The 23,799-nt window shown below is 63.3% G+C and overlaps 3 protein-coding genes across 3 annotated transcripts; 1 reads left to right on the forward strand and 2 right to left on the reverse strand.

Annotated features, from left to right (window-relative positions):
* Positions 1-18: 18 nt before the first annotated feature.
* MED16 (mediator complex subunit 16) lies at positions 19-13,378 on the forward strand. Its single transcript, XM_064573788.1, has 15 exons — positions 19-173; positions 1,720-1,904; positions 2,623-2,730; positions 3,036-3,205; positions 3,918-4,349; positions 4,856-4,961; positions 6,942-7,097; positions 7,197-7,408; positions 8,069-8,275; positions 8,436-8,646; positions 9,034-9,167; positions 10,156-10,348; positions 10,604-10,820; positions 12,022-12,105; positions 12,591-13,378. The coding sequence occupies exons 2-15, from the start codon at positions 1,772-1,774 to the stop codon at positions 12,715-12,717; spliced, it is 2,490 nt and encodes an 829-aa protein (XP_064429858.1). The 5' UTR covers positions 19-173; positions 1,720-1,771; the 3' UTR covers positions 12,718-13,378.
* Positions 13,379-15,264: 1,886 nt separating this feature from the next.
* On the reverse strand, positions 15,265-17,270 carry CFD (complement factor D). Its single transcript, XM_045863507.3, has 5 exons — positions 16,888-17,270; positions 16,239-16,395; positions 16,004-16,148; positions 15,660-15,917; positions 15,265-15,482 (listed from the first exon to the last, which is right to left on the reverse strand). The coding sequence occupies exons 1-5, from the start codon at positions 16,943-16,945 to the stop codon at positions 15,321-15,323; spliced, it is 780 nt and encodes a 259-aa protein (XP_045719463.1). The 5' UTR covers positions 16,946-17,270; the 3' UTR covers positions 15,265-15,320.
* Positions 17,271-18,994: 1,724 nt separating this feature from the next.
* On the reverse strand, positions 18,995-22,678 carry LOC123863108 (neutrophil elastase-like). The gene is given in 6 exon segments (XM_045902279.2): positions 18,995-19,466; positions 19,469-19,618; positions 19,717-19,947; positions 20,861-21,002; positions 21,310-21,466; positions 21,870-22,678. Coding segments are annotated over 6 exon segments (855 nt in total). The 5' UTR covers positions 21,937-22,678; the 3' UTR covers positions 18,995-19,358.
* Positions 22,679-23,799: the final 1,121 nt, after the last annotated feature.

Consider the following 23,799-nt stretch of genomic DNA (forward strand, 5'->3'; position numbering starts at 1 on the left):
TGCAAATATACCGGAAGCGGGGCTGAGTCGCCGCCTTCCCAGAAGTCTCTGGGAAGCGGCCGCGCTGCGCGGGCAACTCGTTGGTCCCGGGGAAGATGGCGGTGCCGGAGCCGGGGAGCTAGGGCGAGTGCAGGCAGCGGCTGCCTGCTCGGCTTGGCGCCTGGGCCGGCTCGGTGAGCGCGGGGCTGCGGGGGCCGGAGAGGTCGGCCAGCCTCCGGCCGGCGCCCGCAGCTGCGGGGAACGCAGCCCGGAGAAGGCGGGACAAGCGGGCCGGGGGCGGGGCCTGCGGGGTCAGAGGGCGGGCCTCGGGGGACGGCGGGTGCTGGGCACGCGGCCGGGGGCGGGCGGGGTCTGGGGCTTGTGGCGGAAACTCGTGGGAAGCCGGGGGCGAGCTGGGGTCGGATGCGGAGAGCCGGGGGAGGCCGGGCGGGGCCGGGGGGCGGGGCTCCAGGGTAACGGGGGATTTGGTGGCGCGACCGGGGGGCCCTGTGTACGGCGGTAGATGCTGGCAGGCGAAGGGTTTGGGGTCTCTGGGATGGGTCTGAGAGTTTAGGCCGGGCCTGGGGGCTCAAGGGGCCTTCCGAAAGCAAGGATTGTAGGGGATGGGCTTAGGGATGGAGGCTTCGGGGGCGGGACTTAAGGACTCGCAGGCGCTTGTGGGCGGGGCCTTGGTGTCCCTGGTCAGGGCTTGGAGAAGGAGGGGGACCTGGGGGTAGTGATTGAGAAAAATGGGGCTGATCGCACTTGTAATCTCACCGGACTCCTGTGAAAGAAAGGAAAGTAACCTATGATCGATGCTGGCACGTAGAGAGCCTCGAGGAAAAGTTCACCATCATTACTTTTGTTAGACTTCTTTAAGTTGCACCTCTGCCTCCCCTGGAGGCGGTGTCCTCGCTGCTCTTGCGTATCTGTGGGCTCTTCCTCCAGGAAGACCCAGGGCCCGACCTCTATGCACACTGCCCTCATCATTGCTTACTTGGACCGGTGCATTCACCTTCACCCCATCCCTGGCTGTGCACTCCAGACCGCCAGAGGGGTCCTGTTCAAATGTAGATAGCTCACAGCCCCCTGGGGGCCCCCCCTCCCACTAGGGTGAAAACCTCCAGAGCCCTGTAGGACTCGCCCCCGTCACCTCCTGCCCCCACCTTGCCCCCTTTCCCTTCGCTCATCTGCTCCAGCCACATGGGCGGCTTGGCCACTCCTCCAACACCCGAGGGGCCATCCGTCCTCTGGGTCTTTGCACAGGTGTTCCCTCCACCTGCAGTGAACTTTCCCCAGACGTCTGCATGCCTTGTTTCCTCACAAGTACACTGGGATGTTGTCTTTCTGATTAGGCGTCCCTGTTCCTCCATGTTTGTTTATTTATTTTATTTTTTAAAAGATTTTTTGTATTTATTTGAGAGAGAGAGAGGGAGCATGAGTCAGGGGCAGAGGCAGAGGGTGAGGGAGAAGCAGACTCCCCGCTGATAAGGCAACCCGACACTGGGCTTGATTCCAGGACCCTGAGATCATGACCCCAGCCAAAAGCAGTTGCTTAACTGACTGAGCCACCCAGGCGCCCCTCCCTCCATGTTTAAAATGCAGCTTCCCTTACACAACACACGAGACCCAAGGGCAGGGATTGGGTTCATATCATTCCCTGTGGTAAGCCAGCATCCAGCGTGGAACTTGGCATCCTGCAGGGACTCAGAGAATGTCCGTGTCAACCTCCTCCCTCAGGAGCTGCTGACCATCCTCATCCTCGGTGTGTGACCTGTGGCATGTGGGCACAATGGATCTGGCTTACGTCTGCGAGTGGGAGAGATGGCCCAAGAGTACCCACTGCCCGTCAGTGCCCCTGGCCTGTGCTTGGTCCTGCCGCAACCTCATTGCCTTCACCACTGACCTTCGAAATGATGACCAAGGTGTGCTTCCTTGCCCCCCAGCCCAGCCCCCCTCGCCTGGTGTCCCCATTGGGGAACTGGGTCTCCAGCCCTGCCTGGGAGTCACCCTTCACCCATGTGGGCCCTCTCAGGGTTTTCTCATCTACAACTGGGGGTAGTGAGGACCCTAACCTCACAGGTGTGCAAAGGGCAGATGCACTGCTCTCCTACACCTGGTGCTGGGGTGGGGTAGGGGGGAAGACCCTGGAATCACCCCTTTGGGATGGAATGGGGCAAGGGATGTGTGGTCCCCTAGGGCTTGGAGACTTGATGCGCAGTTTTCCAGACCATACATGTTACTATTTTGTTTTTGGAAGCCTCGAAATTACTTTGCTGGGACCTATTTTCTGTCTGTTGTTTAAACAATGTGTGCTTGTTGGAGAAAATTAGAAAAGTAGAGAAATTTAGCATAAGGAAAAAAAAAACATGGAGAGATGCCCACCATTAACATTTGGGGATCATTTTCTTCCAGTTTTTTCTACGTCTCTTTTAAAAACATGACCACGCTTGTGGCAAGGTCACAGGCCTGCTTTGGTCTCCTTGTTAGCACCGGGGCTGTCTACATAGTCAACAGCAGAGCAGCCCTCTGCCATCCCCGTGGGTGGGATGTTCCCTGGATTCCTCCCTGAGCCCTCCTGGGGTCATGAGAAGCTTCAGGGTTGTTATGGTTGCTGTGTTGACTGTGTGCTGTCCTCTGCAGACCTCACCCGCATGATCCATATCCTGGATACAGAGCACCCCTGGGATGTGCACTCCGTCAACTCAGAACACAGCGAGGCCATCACCTGCCTCGAGTGGGACCAGTCAGGTGAGGATGGGCCGGGGGCGGGTGGTCCTGCATGGCTGAGGGACACAGTGATGTTCATCCTTGATCCTGAATCTCAAGGCAACATGCTCACTCTTCCTGGTCACGTCCCCAGAATACACAGCTGGGACTGGAAGCCTCAACCTGTGGCTTTGTGGCCACGACTCTTCACATTCCCCACACGCACATTGTTTCAGGAGCACCCTTGTGCCACTCCCCTGCTTCACTGCCCCGAGGCCTGCTCCTGTGGGCCCTGGATGTACTACCAGTAACTGCCCCTGCCCACGGTGAGGGTTTGCCCCCTACAGGCTCCCGGCTCCTGTCGGCTGATGCTGATGGGCAGATCAAGTGCTGGAGCATGGCGGACCACCTGGCCAACAGCTGGGAGAGCCACGTGGGCAGCCTGGTGGAAGGGGACCCCATCGTGGCCCTGTCCTGGCTGCACAATGGTGTGAAGCTGGCCCTGCACGTGGAAAAGGTGGGTGTCCTGCCTGAGCAAGCAAGTGCAGTAGGTGAGGTTATTCACCCTGCTTGTTCACCTGCTGCTCCTCTCCCCACCACCAGCATCTTTTGGTTTTTCTAGTAGTGGGCCCAACTCATGCTTGCAGTCAAACTGTCATCTGTGTCTTCAGTGAGCCACCTATTTAACTGATGGCTGCTGTCCTCAGCAGACCTTTCCGTTTAACTGATGGCCGCTGTCCTCAGCGGGCCTTTCCGCTTAACTGATGGCCGCTGTCCTCAGCGGGCCTTCCATTCAACTGATGGCCGCTGTCCTTAGCGGGCCTTTTTCCATTTAACTGATGGCCGCTGTCCTCGGCGGGGCCTTCCATTTAACTGATGGCCGCTGTCCTCGGCGGGCCTTCCATTTAACTGATGGCCACTGTCCTCGGCGGGCCTTCCATTTAACTGATGGCCGCTGTCCCCAGCGAACCTTCCATTTAACTGATGGTTGTTGTCCTTAGTGAACCTTCTGTCAACTGGTGGCTGGCATCCTCAGGGAACCACTGATGGTTGGTTCTCAAAATCCAACCCACTGTTAGATTCAGGTATATCCCAGAATTCCTCTTTCTGTGCCCCCAGGGCGGGTTGTCAGGTCACAAAGGACAGACGCCTAAAGCCTGGTCAGGATGCCCTCAGCTGGGGCTGGCATTGGCAGTAAACAGACCCCTTGCTCCCTTCTCCCCCCATAGTCAGGTGCCTCCAGCTTCGGTGAGAAGTTCTCCCGCGTGAAATTCTCACCGTCACTCACGCTGTTTGGCGGCAAGCCTATGGAGGGCTGGATCGCAGTGACGGTCAGCGGCCTGGTCACCGTGTCCCTGCTCAAGCCCAGCGGGCAGGTGCTGACGTCAACGGAGAGTCTGTGCCGGCTGCGCAGCCGTGTGGCCCTGGCTGACATCGCCTTCACCGGTGGCGGCAACATCGTGGTGGCCACCGCAGATGGCAGCAGCGCCTCTCCCGTGCAGTTCTACAAGGTGTGCGTGAGCGTGGTCAGTGAGAAGTGCCGCATCGACACCGAGATCCTGCCCTCGCTCTTCATGCGCTGCACCACGGACCTCAACCGCAAGGACAAGTTCCCCGCCATCACCCACCTCAAGTTCCTGGCCCGGGACATGTCGGAGCAGGTGAGCTCCTGTCTGGGGGGTGCCCGCCCCCCCGGCTGCAGCAGCAGAATCCCCACGTTTCTCATCTCAAGCGTTGGGTCAGGAGTCTGATGCGGGCCTCACGAGGCTAAAACCCCGGTGTGGGCAGGTCTGGTCCCCCTAGGGCCCCTGGGAGACCTGGCTGCTGCCCTTCCCTGGCTCGTGGGCCCCCCCTGCATCCTCACCGCCGGCAGCACGGGCTCTGCTCATCCCTGGGACTCCCACCCTCTGCCTCCCCCTCCTGAGGACTCTGGGCCCCAAAGCCTACAGGTCCTGGAAGTCGGGATGGAGTCCTCTTTGGGGACATCTTTGTGGCCGTTGGTCAGTGGTCACCCAGGGCTCCAGTGTGACCACACGTCAGTAAGGCCCCCGACTTTGTGAAGCCCTGACGGTTTCCTCGGCTGCCCCCTGCTTTCCACTGGGGGGACGCACCGGCGCGACATCTGCCATTCCAGCCCCGCCTCCTGACCAGCTGCTGCCGTCCCCAGGTGCTCCTGTGTGCGTCCAGCCAGATGAGCAGCATCGTGGAGTGCTGGTCCCTGCGGAAGGAGGGCCTTCCTGTGAACAATGTTTTCCAGCAGATCTCACCTGTGGGTGAGTCCCCCCGCTCCTGGGGCACTGGGCTTCCAGCGCAGCGTGCGGGAGCTGCTCCGAACAGCTACACGGTGCCGACCCGCTCCAGCCTCTTCATGCCTGCTGTAAAGCCGCTTCATTCCCGTCCTGGAGAGCCCCCTGTCCTGAGGCTCAGAGACGCGAGGTCCCCCAGTCGTCCCACAGGGGTAGCCTGACTGCCTCACTCTGACGCCTCCCGGGGGGAGCATGTGCCTGCTTGAGGAACAGCAGTGCAAAGGTCCTGGGGCAGAGACCAGGAGCTAGAGTGGCTGAGCAGGCAGGGGCACAAATACGCGTTGCAGCAGGGCTGGGGGTACACACAGCCCCCTGGGCTGCAGAGGCCAGTTAATCCTAAAAACCACACAATCCTCCAAAAAGTCTGGTCTGTGGTGAGGAAACCGAGGCCTAGAGCGCGTGACTGAGTTGGCGCAGAACGTACCCACTGGCTCACCTCCCCCTCCCCTGCACCCATGTGGAACCCGCAGTGGCTCCAGATGGCACTGACCTCCCCCCCACCCCCGCAAGGCGCGCCCCCTCTCCCTGACGGACCCCAGGACGTGCTAGCGCAGCCTGAAGTGACTGAGAAGCCAGAAGAGCCTCTGGGTTTTCACCCCCCCGCCGGGCCCACACACAGAGATGATTTCCAGTAGACGACAGCCAGGCTCTGCTGACGAGCGCTAATGGAACCTGGAGTGGCTGGCTGGGCCCGGGGCGGGTGGGGGGTACTCGGGACCCGCTGGTGAAGCTGTGTCAGGAAGCCCCCGTGGCTCCTGCCCCCCGCGGGGCAGTTACATAAGCTGCGCACTGTGGGGCAGAGTGATTAACGTGAAGACGGTCACAGCTGCCCTTTCCCCAGACCCCGCGTCCTCAGCTTGGCGGCGGCGGGCAGGGCCACAGGTGTGCATGGCCCCCTGCCCCCGAGCAGAGGGTGACTAGCCCCGGGGCCAGCCTGGCCACAGCCACGACCTAGTGTTTGTGCCCCGTTCGGGTGCAGATGGCGTGGCGTGCTGCCTGGACGTCCGCCGTAGTGACTGTTACAGCTTTGCTGTCCCTGTTGAGTACTGAATTACCCTCTGGCCTTAGGCAGTCTCAGTGCTCTCTGGGCCTCAGTTTCCCCTGGGGGCAGAGCTTGCCGGGACTCCCTCCCTGGGTCACGGCAGGTCTATAAGCTGTGACAAGCCATTCAGGGCAGAGCTCTAAGGCGGAGGGATGGCAGGGAGGAGCTGTGTGATAGTCAGCTGTCGCGTGTGACAGACCAGCCCTAGACTCAGTAGCTCAAAACCACAGCTCCACGCTGTGCTGGGAAGGGCCGCCTCTGCTGCTCGGCCTGGTCTGCGTGTCTGCTGTCAGCTGCCGGGCCATCCGGGCTGCTGCCTGTCGGCTGGGCACCTCGTCTCCCCCCATGGCACACGTGTCCCTGCAGGCCTGCCCCAGCGCGTCACAGCGCATGAGCACCGTGGGAGTCTCCCTGCGTCACGTTTGCCAGCACCCACTGGCCACCCCTGGACTCACGGAAACCAGTCCGCCAGTTGTGGGGGTTTTTATCACCAAGAGGGTGGGTGCAGGGGGGCCGATCTGTGGCACCTTGACCGTCCAGCTCAAGTCTCAAAAGGCGGGCAGAGCTGCCCCCCACCCCCGGGACCACTTACATCACAAGAAAACCCGACGCAGGCTGGCCGGGTCTCAAGGGTGTGTGTGGTGGTGGGGTCCGGGGTGCTCCCACCGGCCCCAGCCTCGTGGTCCCGTGAAGTCCCAGGGCAGGATCGTGCTGGTCCAGCTTTTGTCCCCGGCCCGTCGTGAGCCGTACGCCTGGCTGGGCCGTGGAACGCTGAGTGGCCATGCTGGGGCAGGGTCCCCAGTGTGGGGCCAGAGGCGGGGGCCAGGGTGGCGTGCCTGGCGCCCCCTGCAGGGATCCGCCCTGCTGCATGTCTCATCTGTTCTGCCCCCCCACCCCGTTTGCAGTCGGCGACAAACAGCCCATGATTCTGAAATGGCGGATCCTGTCCGCCACCAACGACCTGGACCGTGTGTCTGCCGTGGCGCTCCCTAAGCTGCCCATCTCGCTCACCAACACTGACCTGAAGGTGGCCAGCGACACCCAGTTCTACCCTGGCCTCGGTATTGCCACCTCTCCGCGGATGGCCCCTTCCCGCCCTAGCTGCTGGTGGGTGTCCCCAGCGCCCTGCATGGCTCAGTTGCCTGCACTCCCACCTGCAGGGCTGGCCCTGGCCTTTCACGACGGCAGCGTCCACATTGTGCACCGGCTGTCGCTGCAGAGCATGGCCGTCTTCTACAGCTCCGCGACCCCACGCTCCGCTGACGAGCCAGCCATCAAGCGTCCACGGACCACCGGCCCTGCCGTCCACTTCAAGGCCATGCAGCTCTCCTGGACCTCGCTGGCCCTGGTCGGCATCGACAACCACGGGAAGGTGAGCTTCGAAGCTCTGGGCCTCAGGGAAGAGTGAGGGGTGGGCCCCGGGACCCCCATTCCTGTCCCTGCTGCTGGACAGCCCGAGATTCCTCACCTGTGTGGTGAGGTTCCTCTGGCCCCCTGGGGTCCCAGAGAAAGGTCTGCTGTGGTCTGGGGCGCACAGTAGGTGCTCAGCAAGCAGGAGCCGTGAGGATGGTTGCTTTTCACCATGGTGACGGACATAAGCCTCCTGTGGCACCAGGGCTTCCTAGGTGCTTAGTAAATGTTTTTGTTCCCCGGGGGGCCTTGGCCTGGCAGATGCACACTCACCCTCAGCCCCAGGCGGGCCCGGCCCCCCACCTTCCATTGCAGACCCCTCACGAAATCAGCTCCTGTGAGTCGCTTTTCTTTGTGCCTCCTGCCTGAATCCGCTTACTGTTGGCCCTGTCCTCGGTGTGTCCATGTTGTGGCAGGCAGGCTAGGAGGTCTCTCGCTGCGAGAGGGGTTCCGCTTCTGGAGACCCTGTGGCCCACGAGTGGATTTGCAAGGCCCAGGGAGGGAGCGCTAGGTGCCTGGGGTCACTAGGTATGGGGCTGGGGCCCAGGTACCCCCAGCACTCTCCTCCCTGCCCGAGGGTGAAGCCGGCTCGGCCCTCACCTGGTGCTTCCCCCTCCGGCAGCTGAGCATGCTGCGCATCTCGCCGTCCATGGGCCACACGCTGGACGTGAGCTTGGCCCTGCGGCACCTGCTCTTCCTGCTGGAGTACTGCATGGTGACGGGCTACGACTGGTGGGACACGCTGCTGCACGTGCAGCCCGGCATGGTGCAGAGCCTGGTGGAGAAGCTGCACGAGGAGTACACGCGCCAGAACGCAGCCCTGCAGCAGGTAGGCTCGCTGCCCCCCCCCCGCGCTAACGAGCTCCGAACCTCGGCCTCCTCTGCGAGAAGTCCGCCCTGGCGGGGCTCTGGCGGAAGCTGCTTCCCGGCCCCCTGGGGGACTGGCCCTGCCCGTGGGCCGCCCGCTCCCACCACCTGTCCCCACCCAGGTCTTGTCCACCCGGATCCTGGCCATGAAGGCCTCGCTGTGCAAGCTGTCACCCTGCACGGTGGCCCGTGTGTGTGACTACCATGCCAAGCTCTTCCTTGTGGCCGTCAGCTCCACGCTCAAGTCCCTCCTGCGCCCCCACTTCCTCAACACACCCGACAAGAGTCCCGGTGACCGGCTGACCGAGGTCTGCACCAAGATCACTGACGCCGGTGGGTCCTGCCCCCGACACCCTTCACCAGCGGTCATCCTAAGCCCCACCGGAGGGGTGGGGTGTTGACCACGTGCCAGGCATGGGGTGGGGGCGGTCACCGGGAGGGCCCTCACGGGGGCTCGCCCCAGAGCTGGGGACAGATGGTAGCCACAGGGGAGTGTCAGCCGGACCAGGCTGGGGAGCAGAGTCCCGACGGGCCGCTCCCCCCCCCCCCCCCCCCCCCCCCGGGCCCTCTTCTTCGAGGTCCGGGGCCCGGCTCACCGTGGGTGCTGCGGGGTGCCAGCGGTGGGACCAGGGGCGCAGAGCCTGGCGCCCCCGTGTGCGTGCATGTGTGCGTGCGTGCGCCGCAAGGCCCTGGTGTACCTGATGGCCTGCCCCCTCCCAGACATCGACAAGGTCATGATCAACCTCAAGACGGAGGAGTTCGTCCTGGACATGAACACACTCCAGGCGCTGCAGCAGCTCTTGCAGTGGGTGGGGGACTTCGTGCTCTACTTGCTGGCCAGCCTGCCCAACCAGGTGCGGTCCCTCCTGGGCGGTCCCAGCCCCCTCCGCACAGCCCCGCCCCCTGGGTCCTGGCCTGCCCCCTCTGCAGCGCCGCTCCGCCCCCCTGTGCAGCAGCTCCCCCGCCCCCTGGGTCCTGGCCCGCCCCTCCTTTGCAGCAACGTCCCCGCCCCCCTCTGCAGCAGCGCCCCCGCCCCCTGGGTCCTGGCCTGCCCCCCCCTGCAGCAGCGCCCCGCCCCCTCTGCAGCAGCGCCCCGCCCTCCTCTGCAGCAGCGCCCCGCCCTCCTCTGCAGCAGCTTCCCCGCCCCCTGGGTTCTGGCCCGCCCCCTCTGCAGCGCCGCCCCGCCCCCCTGTGCAGCAGCGCCGCCCCGCCCCCCTGTGCAGCAGCATCCCCGCCCCCCCTCTGCAGCAGTGCCCCGCCCCCCCGCAGCAGCGCCCCGCCCCCTCTGCAGCGCCGCCCCGCCCCCCTGTGCAGCAGCTTCCCCGCCCCCTGGGTTCTGGCCCGCCCCCTCTGCAGCGCCGCCCCGCCCCCCTGTGCAGCAGCGTCCCCGCCCCCTGGGTCCTGGCCTGCCCCCCCTCTGCAGCAGTGCCCCGCCCCTTTCTGCAGCAGTTCCCCCGCCCTGTCCCCCCAGAGTTCAGGGGAAGTGAGCTGTGTGCACCCACCTTCCCCCGGGGCTTGTGCACAGGAGTAAGCCCCACACCCGCCCCGACTCCAGGCCACCAGAGTGGCCGAGTGCATCTCCTGCCCCACATTTAAATCTTCTGCCCCTCCCAGGATGATTTGAAATCCCTCTTCCCCTTCCCCACGCGTTGGCTGCCAGGGGTTACCGCTTCGCTGCCTCCTCCTGGCACCGCACGGTGGCTGGTTGCTGGAGTCGCTGACTCTGCTTCTGGAATGCCGGTGGCCCAGTGCCCGGGGCTGCCCTGGCCTGTTTCCCCGCACGCTGAGGTCCCGGAATCCTGCACACACTTAGGCGTACAGCCCGAGTGCCTCTCCCTGTAGGGCTCCCCGCTGCGGCCAGGCCACAGCTTCCTGCGGGACGGCACCTCACTGGGCATGCTGCGGGAGCTGATGGTCGTCATCCGCATCTGGGGCCTGCTGAAGCCCAGCTGCCTGCCCGTGTACACGGCCACCTCAGACACCCAGGACAGCATGTCGCTGCTCTTCCGCCTGCTCACCAAGCTCTGGATCTGCTGTAAGACCCCGCCCCCAGCCCTCGTCCCCCTGCCACCATACAAGTCCCCAGCCCCCAAATACCAGCCCCCAGGTCAGACTATCGTGGTTCCCAGTGCCCAGCACAGATGCTCATGGAGCGACAGCACCGTCTGCTGTCTCATGTCGCTGGATCCCTGATGCCAGGAAGGGAGCCCAGGGCTCGCTGCGTGCTCGTTAGTCGGGGAGCCTGGCGCTCTGCGGCCGGCAGTGCATCCCCGTGGTCCCCTCCCCGCAGGCCGTGACGAGGGCCCCACGAGCGAGCCGGATGAGGCCCTTGTGGATGAGTGTTGCCTGCTGCCCAGCCAGCTGCTCATCCCCAGCCTGGACTGGCTGCCCGTCAGCGACGGCCTGGTCAGCCGCCTGCAGCCCAAGCAGCCTCTGCGCCTGCACTTCGGCAGGGCCCCCACGCTGCCCGCCAGCGCCAGCACCCTGCAGCTGGACGGCCTTGTCAGGTGCGTGCCGCCTCTGCCCCACGGCCTCCGCCTGCGCCGGGCCAGCCGCCGCTCTCTGGCCTTGATCGTGACGCTGGCCCCGGGAGACATCCTCGCTCGGTCGGTGATGGCCCTGCCGCCCGCCTATCCATGCCTGCACTTGGGCATCTGTGTGCGTCACCGTTCCTCCAGTCTCCCCCTGCGTGGAGTGTCGCGTGGCCGGTGTCTGACTCAGGCCCCAGCCCCTGTGGAGCTCAAGCATGTCCTGCGCGGCCCCTGGCCTCCTGTGGAAGAGCATAGTGCAGACGCTACAGTGTGGCCCAGGGCCCTGGGTGGACAAACCACAGCATCAGGCAGGGTGCTCTCGGGGCGAGAGGCAACCTCCGGAACCTGCCCTGGGCAGCTGCCGTTGGAACGCGTGGGTGGGGTCAGCCCTACTGCCCAGCAGCACCTGGGGCAGGGTTTCGTCCCCGCTCTTTAGGCAGGAAAGATGCACTGATCCGAGGTCATGCAAGGTGCTTCTCCATTTCAGACACTCACGTGACAGACTCGCGTGAATTCCCCACGCATCTGTTACTTTGGGTGGAAATTTCAGAAAACGCAGATGAGCCAAACGAAGACAGTTAGCCCCGTACGGCCCCCTTTAGGTGAAATATTTCGGGCATTGGGCTCTGCAAGCTTCTGGCATCTTTCTTGTCTCATAACGGGAGGGACCGCTTGATAAGTACCAGGTTTTCATTTATGCTTGGCTTTCAGGAAAAACTTTTAAGAGGGGGTTGATCACAAGGAGGTGTTTTGTTTTGTTTTTAAAGACTGTTTATTTGACAGAGAAAGACACAGCGAGAGAGGGAACACAAGCAGGGGGAGTGGGAGAGGGAGAAGCAGGCCTCCTGCTGAGCAGGGAGCCCGATGCGGGGCTCGATCCCAGGACCCCGGGATCATGACCTGAGCTGAAGGCAGACGCTTAACGACTGAGCCACCCAGGTGCCCCCACAAGGAGGTCTTAAATTCATTGTTCTGGAAAGCTTAGATGTATTTAATACTAGTACACTCCTGCCCAGCCCCCAGGTCCCCTCCCATGGGTTCTCCCGTGCCTCCCAGCACTGCTGTGTCTGCAGGCGGAGGGCGGGCACATCAGAGGGAGGTGTGTGTCTGTGTGCGCGCGTGAGCGCACATGTGCGCATGGACGCCTGAGCCGCGCACGTTCTCTCTTGTCCGCCAGGGCACCGGGCCAGCCCAAGATCGACCACCTGCGGAGGCTGCACCTGGGAGCCTACCCCACGGAGGAGTGCAAGGCCTGCACCAGGTGAGCGCTGCCCACCTCCGACCCGCTCCGTCGACATGGGTCACGGGAGTGCCTCCCCCACAGGCTGCCAGGTGTCCCCGCCTCGGGCACTGGCGGTGAGCAAATGTCTGGGTATGCGTGAGCACGCAGCTTGCGGCTGCCCTGGGGGAGCGCTCAGGAGCCCGACAATACAGAAACGAAGCATGGGCCCTGTGCAAATACGGCCCCAGTTGTTGCCAGAGAATCCTGGATGCGGGTTGTGGTTCTTGGGGTCACTGCTGCTAGGGGGCGGCCGAGCCTCAAAAACCCCACAACCCCACCTCATCTGCTCATGGAGGTGAGGGGGCGATGCCTGAGCTGGGGTGGAAGGATGTGGAGGAGCCAGCTCGGCGTTGGGGGGGTGCCGGGAACAGCACTCTTGGGGGGGGGAAGCAGCATGTGCCAAGGCCCAGTGGCAGGTGGGAGGACAGCCCAGCCAGGGCTCACCTGCCCGGCTCTGCCCCCAGGTGCGGCTGCGTCACCATGCTCAGGTCACCCAATAAGACGACAGCTGTCAAACAGTGGGAGCAGCGCTGGATTAAGAACTGCCTGTGTGGTGGTCTGTGGCGGCGGGTGCCCCTCAGCTACCCCTGACCAGGGCCCTCGCTGGTGACACGGCATTCCACACACTCCAGACCTTCATCGGGTGCTTTGCGAAATAGGCATCCTGGAAGTTGGCTTTCCGGGCCCCATCACTGGACGGGGCAGGGGAGCACGTGGCCTGAAGCCTCACGTTGGTGCCCCGCGGCCCCGTCGGGACTGCTTTCTCTCCCTCGAAGCCTTATGGTGGATCCGGGGTGGAGGGACCCAGCCACCTGTCCACCTGTGCCAGGTGGTGACCGAGACAGGCCTGTGGATCTCACGGGCTCAGGACCACAGCACGCGTGGTGCCCTCCCTGGACGCCCAGGCCTCAGCGGCCCCTCTGGGTGCCCCAGATCCTGGCTCCGAGGGTCCGAGATGCCCCGGGCCTCCGTTCTTCAGAATGTGCCACGCAAACCTGTGAGCTGCCGGGCATCTGCGTGGGTGCTGCCAGTGACAGCCGCCGGGACACCTGCTTCCGTCTCCTCACCTGCTCCTGCCAGCGCATCTGGTTCTGACCTCAGCAGGCCCAATAAATGTCCTGCCGGTCACAGGTGTCAAGTCAGCGCCGGGTGCTGCCCTTCCCCGTCCCCGCCCCCCAGTTCTGGGCTCCTGTGCCCGCGTGTCACTGTCTTGCTGTCAACATTTATGGAGCACCTACTGTGTGTTAGTCACAGGTTCCTGCAGGGAGTCGCGGGCCGGGCACAGTGGGTGGGCTTCTGTTGATGTGTGTGTCTATATCCTTTTTCCCTGCCTCCCCACTCGATCATCTCCCCCCCCCGCCCCCCCCCCCACCGAGGCCCCTGGGTTTCTGGAAGCTCAGGCCTGGTCCCCCCAGGGGTTCCGCCTTCTGCCAACAAGCACTTTTCCCAATTATGTCCTGCTCCCCAGGCCTCCAGACAGCGTGCCCTGCCTGTGGAGCGCTAATTGATTCTCTTGTTTTCCTGCTGGAAGGCTCAGGGAGGGCAGGCCAGGTGGATGCCCCCAGGAGGTAAATGCTGCGTGTGCGCTGGGGGGGGAGCTCTGTGAGCCCCATTACCTGGCTGGGCCCGTGTTGCCCAGGAGGGCCTGCTGTTGGAGCCGACGCTTTCTGCGGGGACTTGGCATTTGCGGGCCAGCGCTGGGGGCAGGCGTGGAGGTGGGGAGCCGGCCCTTGACTGAGTTGGCGGGCTCCTGCTGCCCGTCTTGCCTCCCACCCTGCTGGTCACCACTGCCTGGTCTCCCTTTAGTGACACGGGGACCCCAAGGGCAGCCTCCCCTGGTCGAGGCGTACCTGGGTGAGTGGGCACTGCTGATGGACAGAGCCATCCGTGAGCCAGTGGGGGAAGATGGGCAGATTTTTAGTCTACCTCACATGTAGGGCAGAGTCGGGGACAGTTTTGGGGAGCAGGGAAGACAGCTCTTCTCCCTGGAGGCGAGCTCCATGGGGTCCTTCCCCCCGGATGGTGCCCAGCCCCCACTGCTGTGCCGTCTGCGTGCTTGAGGTTCAGGGCTCATGAACCTCATGCTTCTGCTTGGCCCTCCACACCCTTCACTGGGCCCCGTCCTCTTTAGCCATTGTCTCTCTCAAGTCCTACTTTTTAAGCTGGTTACTTGTTTTAGAACAACGGGTCCGTTCTGCAGTCACATCATGGGTTTAAGGTTAAGTTGTGGTTTTATGACGTGAACATGACTCCCGTCAAGAGGTGGGGTCTGGGTCCCCTCATTCTGGAGCCCCTGCAGCCACGCCTGGACTAAGTTATTACGAGCAGGGCTGAGCACACAGTAGGTGCTCAGTAAGCGCTTGTGTACGAATGAGCGTATGACTCCAAGGTGAACATCCTGTAGTAGGAAAGTAAAACATGGCCACAGGTTCCAGTCCCAATTCCCCAACCCCCAGTGGGGCCCATGACTTCACCTCTCAGACCCTCAGTCTCCTTTTCAACAAAAGGGAAGTCATGAACCCCTCTGTGGGCCAAGCTGGACACCTGGGGCCTAGCGGGTGCTGGGTCTCAGTGGCTCCTCATCCAGGTGGGAGATGGCAAAGGGCCTCAGGGCCTGGGTTCTGCCCTCCGACCTCCTTGTCGTTGCCCAGAAGGGTAAACTGAGGCCCAGGGCGCCCGTCAGTATGGCTGCTCTGGGACACCCATCCACCTAACTTACTCTGTGAACCTCAGAGCACCTGGCGATGACCCCGAGCGCAGGTGCTGTGGTTCTGGGGTCGGATCCAGGCTTTGCCGGGAGCTTCCTCGGATCTCAGGGGAGTCACGAAGCCTCTGAGCCTCAGTTTCCCGATGTGGGACCTGGGTCCCAAGAACACGACTGACTTCAGAGGGTCTGTGTACCTAAAGCTCAGCCCAGAGCAGGGCCTCGCACACAGTGGGCCCTCCCGCCCCGCTTGGGAGGCCGGACAGAGGGCCGGACGTCCGCGGGAGCGGAAGGGGCACCTGGGACGTAAGCCCCTCCCCCACCCCGGGTGGAAGAGTCGGGGCGCCCCCCTGCGGCCGAAGCGTGGAGCCGCGTCCTCGCCGCCCTCGGGTCCCGGTCCCCCGCGGCCGGCGTGCTCAGTGCAGGCGGGGCGCTTGCAGGACAGGACTTTTATTGCTCGACCCCGTGACCGCCGCCCCCCGGGGCCTCCTCAGGCGGCCGCGCCCTCGGCCAGCACACCGTCGATCCAGGCCGCGTAGCTCGCCACGCGCGTGTAGATGCCGGGCTTCTTGCGGTTGCCGCACACGCGCGAGCCCGAAGTGACCACGGCTTCGGCCACGCCGCCGCACACCAGTGGGCCCCCGGAGTCGCCCTGTGGGGGCGGGCCGTGAGCGCTGCGTCGCGCCCCGCGCCCCCGACCCCGCGCCCGGCTCTCTCCGCCAGTAGCCCTCCCTCTCCTCCCCAGCAGTCCGGACCTCGGCCCCGCCCCGCCCCCGGGCCCTCCTCGCCGCACGCCCCGCCCCCTCGATGGCCCCGCTCCCCGGCGCACCTTGCAGGTGTCCCGGCGGTTGCTCTCCCCGCACATCATGCGCTCGGTGATGGTGCCGTCGTGGTACGTGCGCAGGTTGCAGGTGGCGCGGTCGAGCACCCGCAGGAGCAGGTGCTGCAGGCGGTCCGGCCGGCGGCCCGCGTGGGTGACCACACCCCAGCCGGCCACGTCGCAGAGCGTGCCGGCCGCCACGTCGCGGTCCTCGCGCTGCCAGGCCAGGGGCTGCACGGCGGGACCCAGCTCGGCCTTATCTGACAGCTGCGGGATGGGGCGGAAGCGAGCGTCAGGGCGGGGATGGGCGGGGGTGCGTGCGGCAGGAGGGGTTGCGGCTGGACTTGGCTGACCTTCAGCAGGAGGAGGTCGTGGTCGATTGTGTCGGGCCGGCTGTCTGGGTGGGGCACTGCGCGGAGCACGTCGTACAGGCGCTTGGAGGGCTCCGGCTGCGACAGGGAGTGTGCGCCCAGGAGCACCTGCACCTTCCCGTCCGCCCTGGGAGTGGGGTCCACATCAGAGCCACGTCCCCACCCCAGCCAAACCGCCTCCCGCGCTCTCTGCTCCGCCTCTCTCCAGGCCACTCACGCGTCCTCCAGGCAGTGCGCTGCGCTCAGCACCCACTGCTCGGACACCAGGAAGCCGCCGCACACGTGCTTGCCGTTCACCTGCACCGACGCCATGTAGGGCCGCGCGTGGGACACGGCCTCGCGGCCGCCCAGGATCCGCCCGCGAGGCTGCGCCGCTGGGGACGGGCAGGTGGGCGTGAGCGCTTCAGCGCTGGCCGGAGGCGAGCCCGCACACCTCGCTCCTGCACCCGGGCCACTGCAGCCCGCTCAGGCCTGGCATTCTACCCACCAGAGGGGCGAACTGCGCAGGGGCCAGGGAGCACAGCCAGCGGACAGAATGATGGGGAGTGGTGGGGTCTGGGGCAAATCCGGCCTACACACTGCGCCTAACAGCTTCAAGGCAAACGGGAGCCACGGGGGGCTGCGGTCCAGGCGGCGCTGGCTTCGCTGGCCGCCAGTCCTGCCCCGCGCAGCTGCGGATCCTCACTGTGGGGAAAGCTCAGGTCTCACATTCGAAGTTCTGAAAATTCCTAGACTTTCAGAGCCTTCCATGCACGTGGATCCTGTCCCCCTTCCTGCCCACCTAGTGGAGCCGGGGGATGGGGGGGAGGGCTCACTGCCCCCCAGACTGGTGGCTCCCACTGTCCCTTCGTCCCAGGTCCACTCACCACATGCGGCTGCTCCTAGGAGGACCAGAGTGACGAGATGCACCAGACGGTCTGCCATGTTGCTGCGGTGTGGCCGGAGCCTGGGGGGCACTTGTACGAACCTGGCTGGGGGCGGTTCCCCCGCAGGCCCTGTCTGTTGGGTGGGCAGCAGTCCAGCTGGGGAAAGCGAAACCTGCCTGCCCCGCTTCCACCCTCCTCGGCGCCGGGCTTAAGCTCCCTCACGGCTCCACACCAAGACCACACAGGCAGTTGGAGGTGCCTGATCCAGGACTGGCCCTCGTGTGGCAGTACCCTTAGGACGGGCAGAAAGCAGAACAGGACGACCTACCCTTCAGCACCCTACCCTGCCAGCCCAGTCTCCCCAGAGTGCCCTTCCAGCCCCAGAGTTTTGCAACAGGACCTGGAGGCTACAGCTTGTAAACAACCAACTTCCTCGTTTTTCTGCCCCTCCCTCCTTTCTCTTCCTCCCCCAAGAAGTTGGGTGGGGGTGGGAAGAAGGTCACCTGAGGTTCTTGTCCTCCGTGGCTCTGGGGCCTGATACCCCAGCAAGCAGAGTATTAGAAAGGTGGTGTGTAGGGGCAGCTGGGAAGACAGAAAAACCAGCTTGAGGGGCGCCTGGGGGGCTCAGTCGGTGAAGCGACTGCCTTCGGCTCAGGTCATGATCCCAGGGTCCTGGGATCGAGCCCAGCGTCGGGCTCCCTGCTCAGTGGGGAGTCTGCTTCTCCCGCTCCCTCTGCCTTTCCCCCTGCTCGGACTCTCTCTCTCTCTCTCAAATAAATAAATAAAATCTTTTTTAAAAAGAAAAAGAAAAAGAAAAATCAAGTTGAACTTGGTGGAGTTTTCAACAAGGAAATTTAAATGGAAATTTCAGGGTCTCCCTTCAGGTGTGGCTTGATCCAGGGGCCTGAACAATATTAGGTTTCTCTGTCTCTGGTTTCTCCTCTCCTCCTTGGTGGCTTTTCTCCTCACCAGGCTCCCCTGTTGTGGGCCCAGAGGCCCCAGACTCAGCCCAGTGGCTCAGTGGGCCCTTCCCCAGAATCCCCCTTCATTCCAGCCAGCTTCTCAAGGCTGTGTCTGATTAGCTTAGCTTCGATCGCATGTCCCCTCCCAAACCAATCACTGTGAGCAAGGGATGTCAGGTTCTGATGAGCACAAGGTGGGTTACATGGCCCTTTATAAGATGGGGATCATGGATCAACATCTCATGAACCCACGGTGGGGGCAGTGCTGGGACCACAAGGGTGGGGTGGACTCCAGGGGACACACTGCACAATATTTTCCCTTCTACTTCTTTCCTCTTTACTGTGGACTATTTCATACGCAGAGAAGAATAGAAAAAAAATATAACCAGTGTGATTTGTTAGATTCTAACATGTTTCCTTATTGAAATCAGGAACTTCAAACAAAAACCCATTAGGGTATGAAGTCCAGATTATGTAAGAGTTGGGATTTGCAACAAAATTTGGGAATGATTCAGCAAGACAGGACGGTTCAGTAAATAACCCTGGATACCCCCAGATGCTGTGTTGGCGTGGAAAGACCTCTAGGGTATAGTATAGTGTTCCGTTGAAAGGGCAATTGCAGGGCGCCTGGGTGGCTCAGTTGGTTAAGCGACTGCCTTCGGCTCAGGTCGTGATCCCAGGGTTCTGGGATCGAGTCCCACATCGGGCTCCCGGCTCAGCAGGAGGCCTGCTTCTCCCTCTCCCGCTCCCCCTGCTTGTGTTCCTGCTCTCGCTGTCTCTGTCTCTGTCAAATAAATAAATAAAATCTTTAAAAAAAAAAAAAAAAAAAGAAAGGGCAATTGCAGGGCAGACACCTTCTCAGCAGCCAGGACCTGGGAGGAGGTGTGGTGAGGGGAGCCACCGGGGAGCAGCCCAGCAGGCAGAGGGAGCACCAAAGGCCAGAACCCTGCAGGAGAGCCCAGGCTGGTGATCCCCAGCAGGAGTGGGGGGGGGGTCACGAGGCCGAGGCCGGTCTGGGGCCCGGACCCCTCCCCTCCCTGCAGGGACACAGAGGCTCAAGGGAGGGCAAGAGAGCAAGTTGCCCAAAGTCACAGAGCTGGGGCTCAAACCTAGGGTCCTGAGCACGGCTTCACACGGGTCTGCACCCCCACTTCTTCACCTGTAAAATGGGGCACTGATGGGACCCGCCTCAAGGGCTGGAGAGAGGGCCAGCGGAGTGAACGGGGCAAGGAGCCAGCGCGGGTCCTGTGCCGTGGGGCCCTCAGTGAGCAGCGGCTCCAGTCTGTACCCTCACCGCCAGCAGCACTGTCATCCGCTGGGAACCCGAATGGCAACAGGCATCCTTTCGTGGAGGGGGGGAAGGGCCTTCTTACCCCAACGCCCTGAATTGGCCGCTCTTTGGTGACAACATACTCATGAGATGCCCCAGACACTTTGCTGACTACGTTCAATACCCAGCTGAACAACCACCGAACACCCGGACACGTTCGTACAAAACAGAGAGGGCTTTTATTGTGTGAGATGCGAAGGATGCAGTGCGGGCAGGGCCGGGCCAGGGGCAGCTCTTCCTAGCCGGTCCTGCTGGCCGGGTCCCGCGGGTGGAGGGAGGGGCGGTCGTGGCCGCGGCGGATGATGGAGTTGATCCAGTCTGCGAACTGTGCGACTGGAGCAAAGGCGTCCGGGTAGAACCCGGAGCCGCAGCTTCCGCGGATGAACGAGTCAATGCCCTGGACCAGCCCGTTGCAGAGCAGTGGCCCGCCAGAGTCCCCCTGTGGAGACAGACGGGGTTGGGAGGCTGGGCTTCCAGGACTCCGGCTGCAGCCCAGGCGGGAGTGGGGTGGAGCCTCGGGGGGCGGGGGGTACGCACAAAGCAGATGCCAGCCCGCCGACGGGGCACCAGCGTGCACACGTTGGCTCGGCGGCAGAGGGTGGTCACCACGGTCACGTTGAGCTCCTGCAGGATCCTGGGCGGTGGCCGGGTCGTGCCCAGCTGGCCCCAGCCCATGGCCAGGCACGGCACCCCACTGCCCACACCTTGATTCTGGGCAGGCAGCCTGGCCACCCGCACGTTCCTGTTGATGGTGGCTGACCCGTTGAGCTGTGGTGGGCGGGACAGAGCGTCAGAGCGTCACAGGGGGTGGTGGCCATGACCCTCCCCTCCCTGGGCCTCAGTTTCCCCAGCTGAGGTATCACCGTGGTCCTGGGATCTTACGGAGCAGGACACCCACCCTGCAAGGTGCTCCTTGCCCCGAGCCTCAGTTTCCCCATCTCTACAGTGGGAGCAACCATAGTGGCCCAGAGCATCTCTGGACATGCCTTGAATGCAGTAAACAGTGGGTACTCAATAAAACACACTGTGGGCAACAGCAATGACAATAAAACCCTTGTTCTAGAACATTCCCAGAGGCTAATCATAACTTTGCAAGCAGTGGGGAAGGGAGGGTTTCACCCTTACGTCTCCCACCAGCTGAATGGGGGGAGTTTGGCCCCATTTCACAAAGACAGGAACTGTCCCTGTGCTCGGCCACACAAATAACAACAGTTTGTTGATTGACAACGGCTCAGAGCTTCCCGTATCATCTCATTTAATTTCTTTTTTTTTTTTTTAAAGATTTTATTTATTTTTTAGCGAGCGAGCGAAAGAGAAACAGCATGAGAGGGGAGAGGGTCAGAGGGAGAAGCAGGCTCCCAAGGAGCAGAGAGCCCGATGCGGGACTCTCGATCCCAGGACCCTGGGATCATGACCCGAGCCGAAGGCAGACGCTCAACCATCTGAGCCACCCAGGCGCCCCATCTCATTTAATTTCTCAACAGCCCTGCCAGGCGGGGTTTATTTCCCCCTGTTACAGAGGTGGAGACTGAGGCACAACGGGGTCGTGTACCCACTTAAAGCTGGGGCCCCACCATGTCCCCCAGTCTCTGGCCCCCTCCCCAGGCATCCTGCCCCTGGGCCTCTGCACCTGCCGGGTCCCCTCTTGGGCATCCCCAGCCTGGCCTGCCCAGCTCCGCACCTGGAGGATCACGATGTCATTCAGCAGCCTCTGGGGGTCGAAGCCGTTTTCAAAGACCCGCTGGATGGCGAATGTTTGCCTGGTGGGCTCACGTTGCCCCAGGTCATGTGCCCCCAGCACTGCCACCACCGAACGGAAGTTCCTGCAGCAAGGGGGAGGCAGGAGGTGATTGGAGGTGGTCCTGGTGGTGGGGAGGCAGGAGGTGATTGGAGGTGGTCCTGGTGGTGGGGAAGCAGGAGGTGATTGGAGGTGGTCCTGGTGGTGGGGAGGCCCCCAGAGCTCAGCCGGGCCCCACCAGAGCCCAGGGGGGCCCGGTGGGGAAGGTGCGCTGATGCGGGCACGGGGCGGGCAGGGGCGGGCCCCTGGGAGGACCTCGGGCTCCTGGTCCCACTCTCCCTGTGACACAGACGTGGAGACAGGGCTCCCAGGAGGGTAGGCATGTGACTCACAAACCATTCACGCAGTGGGCAGCCGACATGACGAAGTTGGGGGCAATGAGAGTAGCACCACAGAAGTGACCTCCTCGCCGCTGTAGGGACACCATGAAGGGCCACGCGTGGGGCTGGGCGGCGCGGCCACCCACGATCTCCGAGGCCAGTGCCGGGCCTGAGGACGCGGGGTGGGGGTGGGGCGGTGAGCGCCACGGAGGAGCCCAGCCCGGGGGCCAGTGCCCCCTGGACCTAACAGCAGGCTTAGGGCTCCTCACGGGCTTGTGGCCCAGGGGAGGGAACTGAGGCGCGGAGGGCAGAAGGGGCCTGCCACCACCCCGCACCCCAACCCGGCACAGCCAGGCTGAGACCTGACGGCTTCGGGGTCCCCAGAGCGTGACCTCTGGTTCAAACCCCGGCTCTGGGCTCCCTCGGCGGCTTGACCACTCAGAACGCACGTCCTCCTCTGCAAAAGGGCCTCCTCGTCCCGGCTGCCACCTTCCCACGAGGGTGAGGGGCCGTGAGGGTCCAGGGCAAGTGGAGAGGGACAGACAGACGGACAGACACGTGGCCCCACTCACCAGCCAGCAGCATGGCCAGCAGCAGGGGCACGAGGGCGGGGCGGGAGGCGCTGCGGCTCGGAGTCATGGCCGGGCCGGGGCTCTGGCGTCTCTGCCCCCTGCGCCCACCTGCCCCTCTTATAGCCCCACGCCCGGAGGCCGTTGCAGTTGCCCCACGGTGGGGCCACGTGTCCCCACTTCCTCTCCCCCGCCCTGGGGGGGCGAGTGGTGGGAAGAGGGGGTGGGAGGAGGGGCGCGAGGGGCCCAGGTTGGCTCTAGCAGGGTCTCCGCTAGGGCTGCACGATTAAATGGAAGGTCAGATAAACAAATTTCTTTTAGAGTAAGTAGCTCCCAAATATTGCACGGGACACACTTCTCTATCAGTCACTGTTTACCTGACATTCACGTATAACTAGGCGTCCTGTGTTTTTATGAAATCTGGCACCCTAGTCCTGAAGGACCTTGGCTGGGGTCCCCACGTGCCTCAGTTTACCCAGGACACCGTGCACTGTCCTGACATTCCACAGGGGCGGCCGGGCTGCTGGGTTCCCGTCTGAGATGAAGAGAGTGAGGGCCTCCCCATCAGTTCCTGTCCAGTGACCGCCCCCCCCCAGGAGACCTGGGGTTGGCGCCAGGCCCCATGGTTCCCAGCAGGAGGGTGGTCTGCAGCCCCTCCCGATCAGGGCCTGGCCCTCCAGCCTTCCTGGCTGTAACTCTCAGCCGGGGCCTGGTCGCCATCCGGCCGCCGGCAGAAGTTCTGGGAAGCAGGCCCCAACCCCCACCTCCCTGAGCCTGGCTGAGCCCCCTGCCCGCCTGAGCGGCACTGCCGGATTCCAGCCCAGGCCTGCGGGCTGGACCTAACCTCCTCTTAGTTGGGGCGCTCCTGCCTGGAGCAGCAGGAGAACTCGGAGAACAACGGAGCTGGGGTCCCCAGGGCCCGGCCCCCAGCCCATGACCCCTGTTGCACTTCCTGCCTCCCCCGGGATGCTCCAACTACAACAGGCCCAGCTGTCGCAAGAAGCAACGTTCTCCTGGCTCAGGCAAGGTTCAGGGGAGGGAGCCAACGGATCCATCTGCAGGATGGGCGGGCGGGGCCCCCGGGACTGCCCAGAGCTGGGGCCACGGCTGGGGTCCTCACTGTCCCCTGTGGCCAGCGAATCCCATACTCTCCAGGGATGAGGACGCCGGCCCTGCTGTCCCAGAGCCCGGCACACAGCAGGTGCTCAATGTCCGCCCTTTATCCCTCCCTTGGTCTGATGCACACCAACCAGTCCTGCCCCCTCCCCTCCTGGCAGGGTCCCCCCAACCTGCTTCGTTAAAGTGACCATAGAGCACTTAGCAAGCACCCCTTTCCGGTCTGGGGATGGGGGAGAGTGGAGGCAGCCATGTCTTTGGAGGAAGTGGCTCTGGCAGGGACAGCAGATTTAACCAAAGCTGCATCAATTGAGCACCACCTGTATACTCCGTTCATCCGTGTCGTGGTGGTCAAGTGTGTTGACTTTGGGTTCATATTCCCGTGTGGCTGCTTGCCTACTGCACCAGTCCAGGCCACCGACTCTACCCCTCCGTGCCTCAGTGTCCTCATCTATAGAACGACAGCTTGAACACTAGGCTCTGTCTCCGGGTTGTTGCAAGGATTAAATGAATGAAGGTTTATAAAGTCCTTAGAGAAGAAAGAGGGAGGGTTGTTAACCATTAACCGCCTTCAGGAGGGCAGGGTGGTGACTGCCTTGAGGGGCGCGGGCCAGGGAGGCTCTAATTCCAGACCCGAGTGGCGGCGACTCTGAGGCTTGCAGGCGGCGTGCATTGTACTCGGTCTGAGTTATGCCACAGTAAGAACATGACTTGAGTGTCTTTCCCAACCGCGGGAGCCGGGGACCCGTGAGCTGTGGGGAGTGGCCCCACCGGGTGCAGACCTCGGCCTCCCGGGACGCTCACTCCCTGAGGCCTC

The sequence above is a fragment of the Mirounga angustirostris genome, unplaced genomic scaffold, assembly GCF_029215605.1.
Source record: "Mirounga angustirostris isolate CCGP_5_RB_7025 unplaced genomic scaffold, mMirAng1.0.hap1 SCAF_1, whole genome shotgun sequence".
Lineage (NCBI taxonomy): Eukaryota > Metazoa > Chordata > Mammalia > Carnivora > Phocidae > Mirounga > Mirounga angustirostris.

What these genes read in the sequence shown, in the direction of transcription:
- MED16 (XM_064573788.1), top strand. Translation starts at nt 1,772, where the DNA reads ATGGATCTGGCTTACGTCTGCGAGTGGGAGAGATGGCCCAAGAGTACC. An exon ending in CCCGGGACATGTCGGAGCAG is followed by an intron (nt 4,350 to 4,855) that starts GTGAGCTCCTGT and finishes TGCCGTCCCCAG; the next exon opens with GTGCTCCTGTGTGCGTCCAG. An exon ending in TGGCCAGCCTGCCCAACCAG is followed by an intron (nt 9,168 to 10,155) that starts GTGCGGTCCCTC and finishes CTCTCCCTGTAG; the next exon opens with GGCTCCCCGCTGCGGCCAGG.
- CFD (XM_045863507.3), bottom strand. Translation starts at nt 16,945, where the DNA reads ATGGCAGACCGTCTGGTGCATCTCGTCACTCTGGTCCTCCTAGGAGCA. An exon ending in GCGCACTGCCTGGAGGACGC is followed by an intron (nt 16,149 to 16,238) that starts GTGAGTGGCCTG and finishes CCCCACTCCCAG; the next exon opens with GGCGGACGGGAAGGTGCAGG. An exon ending in ACCGCCGGGACACCTGCAAG is followed by an intron (nt 15,483 to 15,659) that starts GTGCGCCGGGGA and finishes CCGCCCCCACAG; the next exon opens with GGCGACTCCGGGGGCCCACT.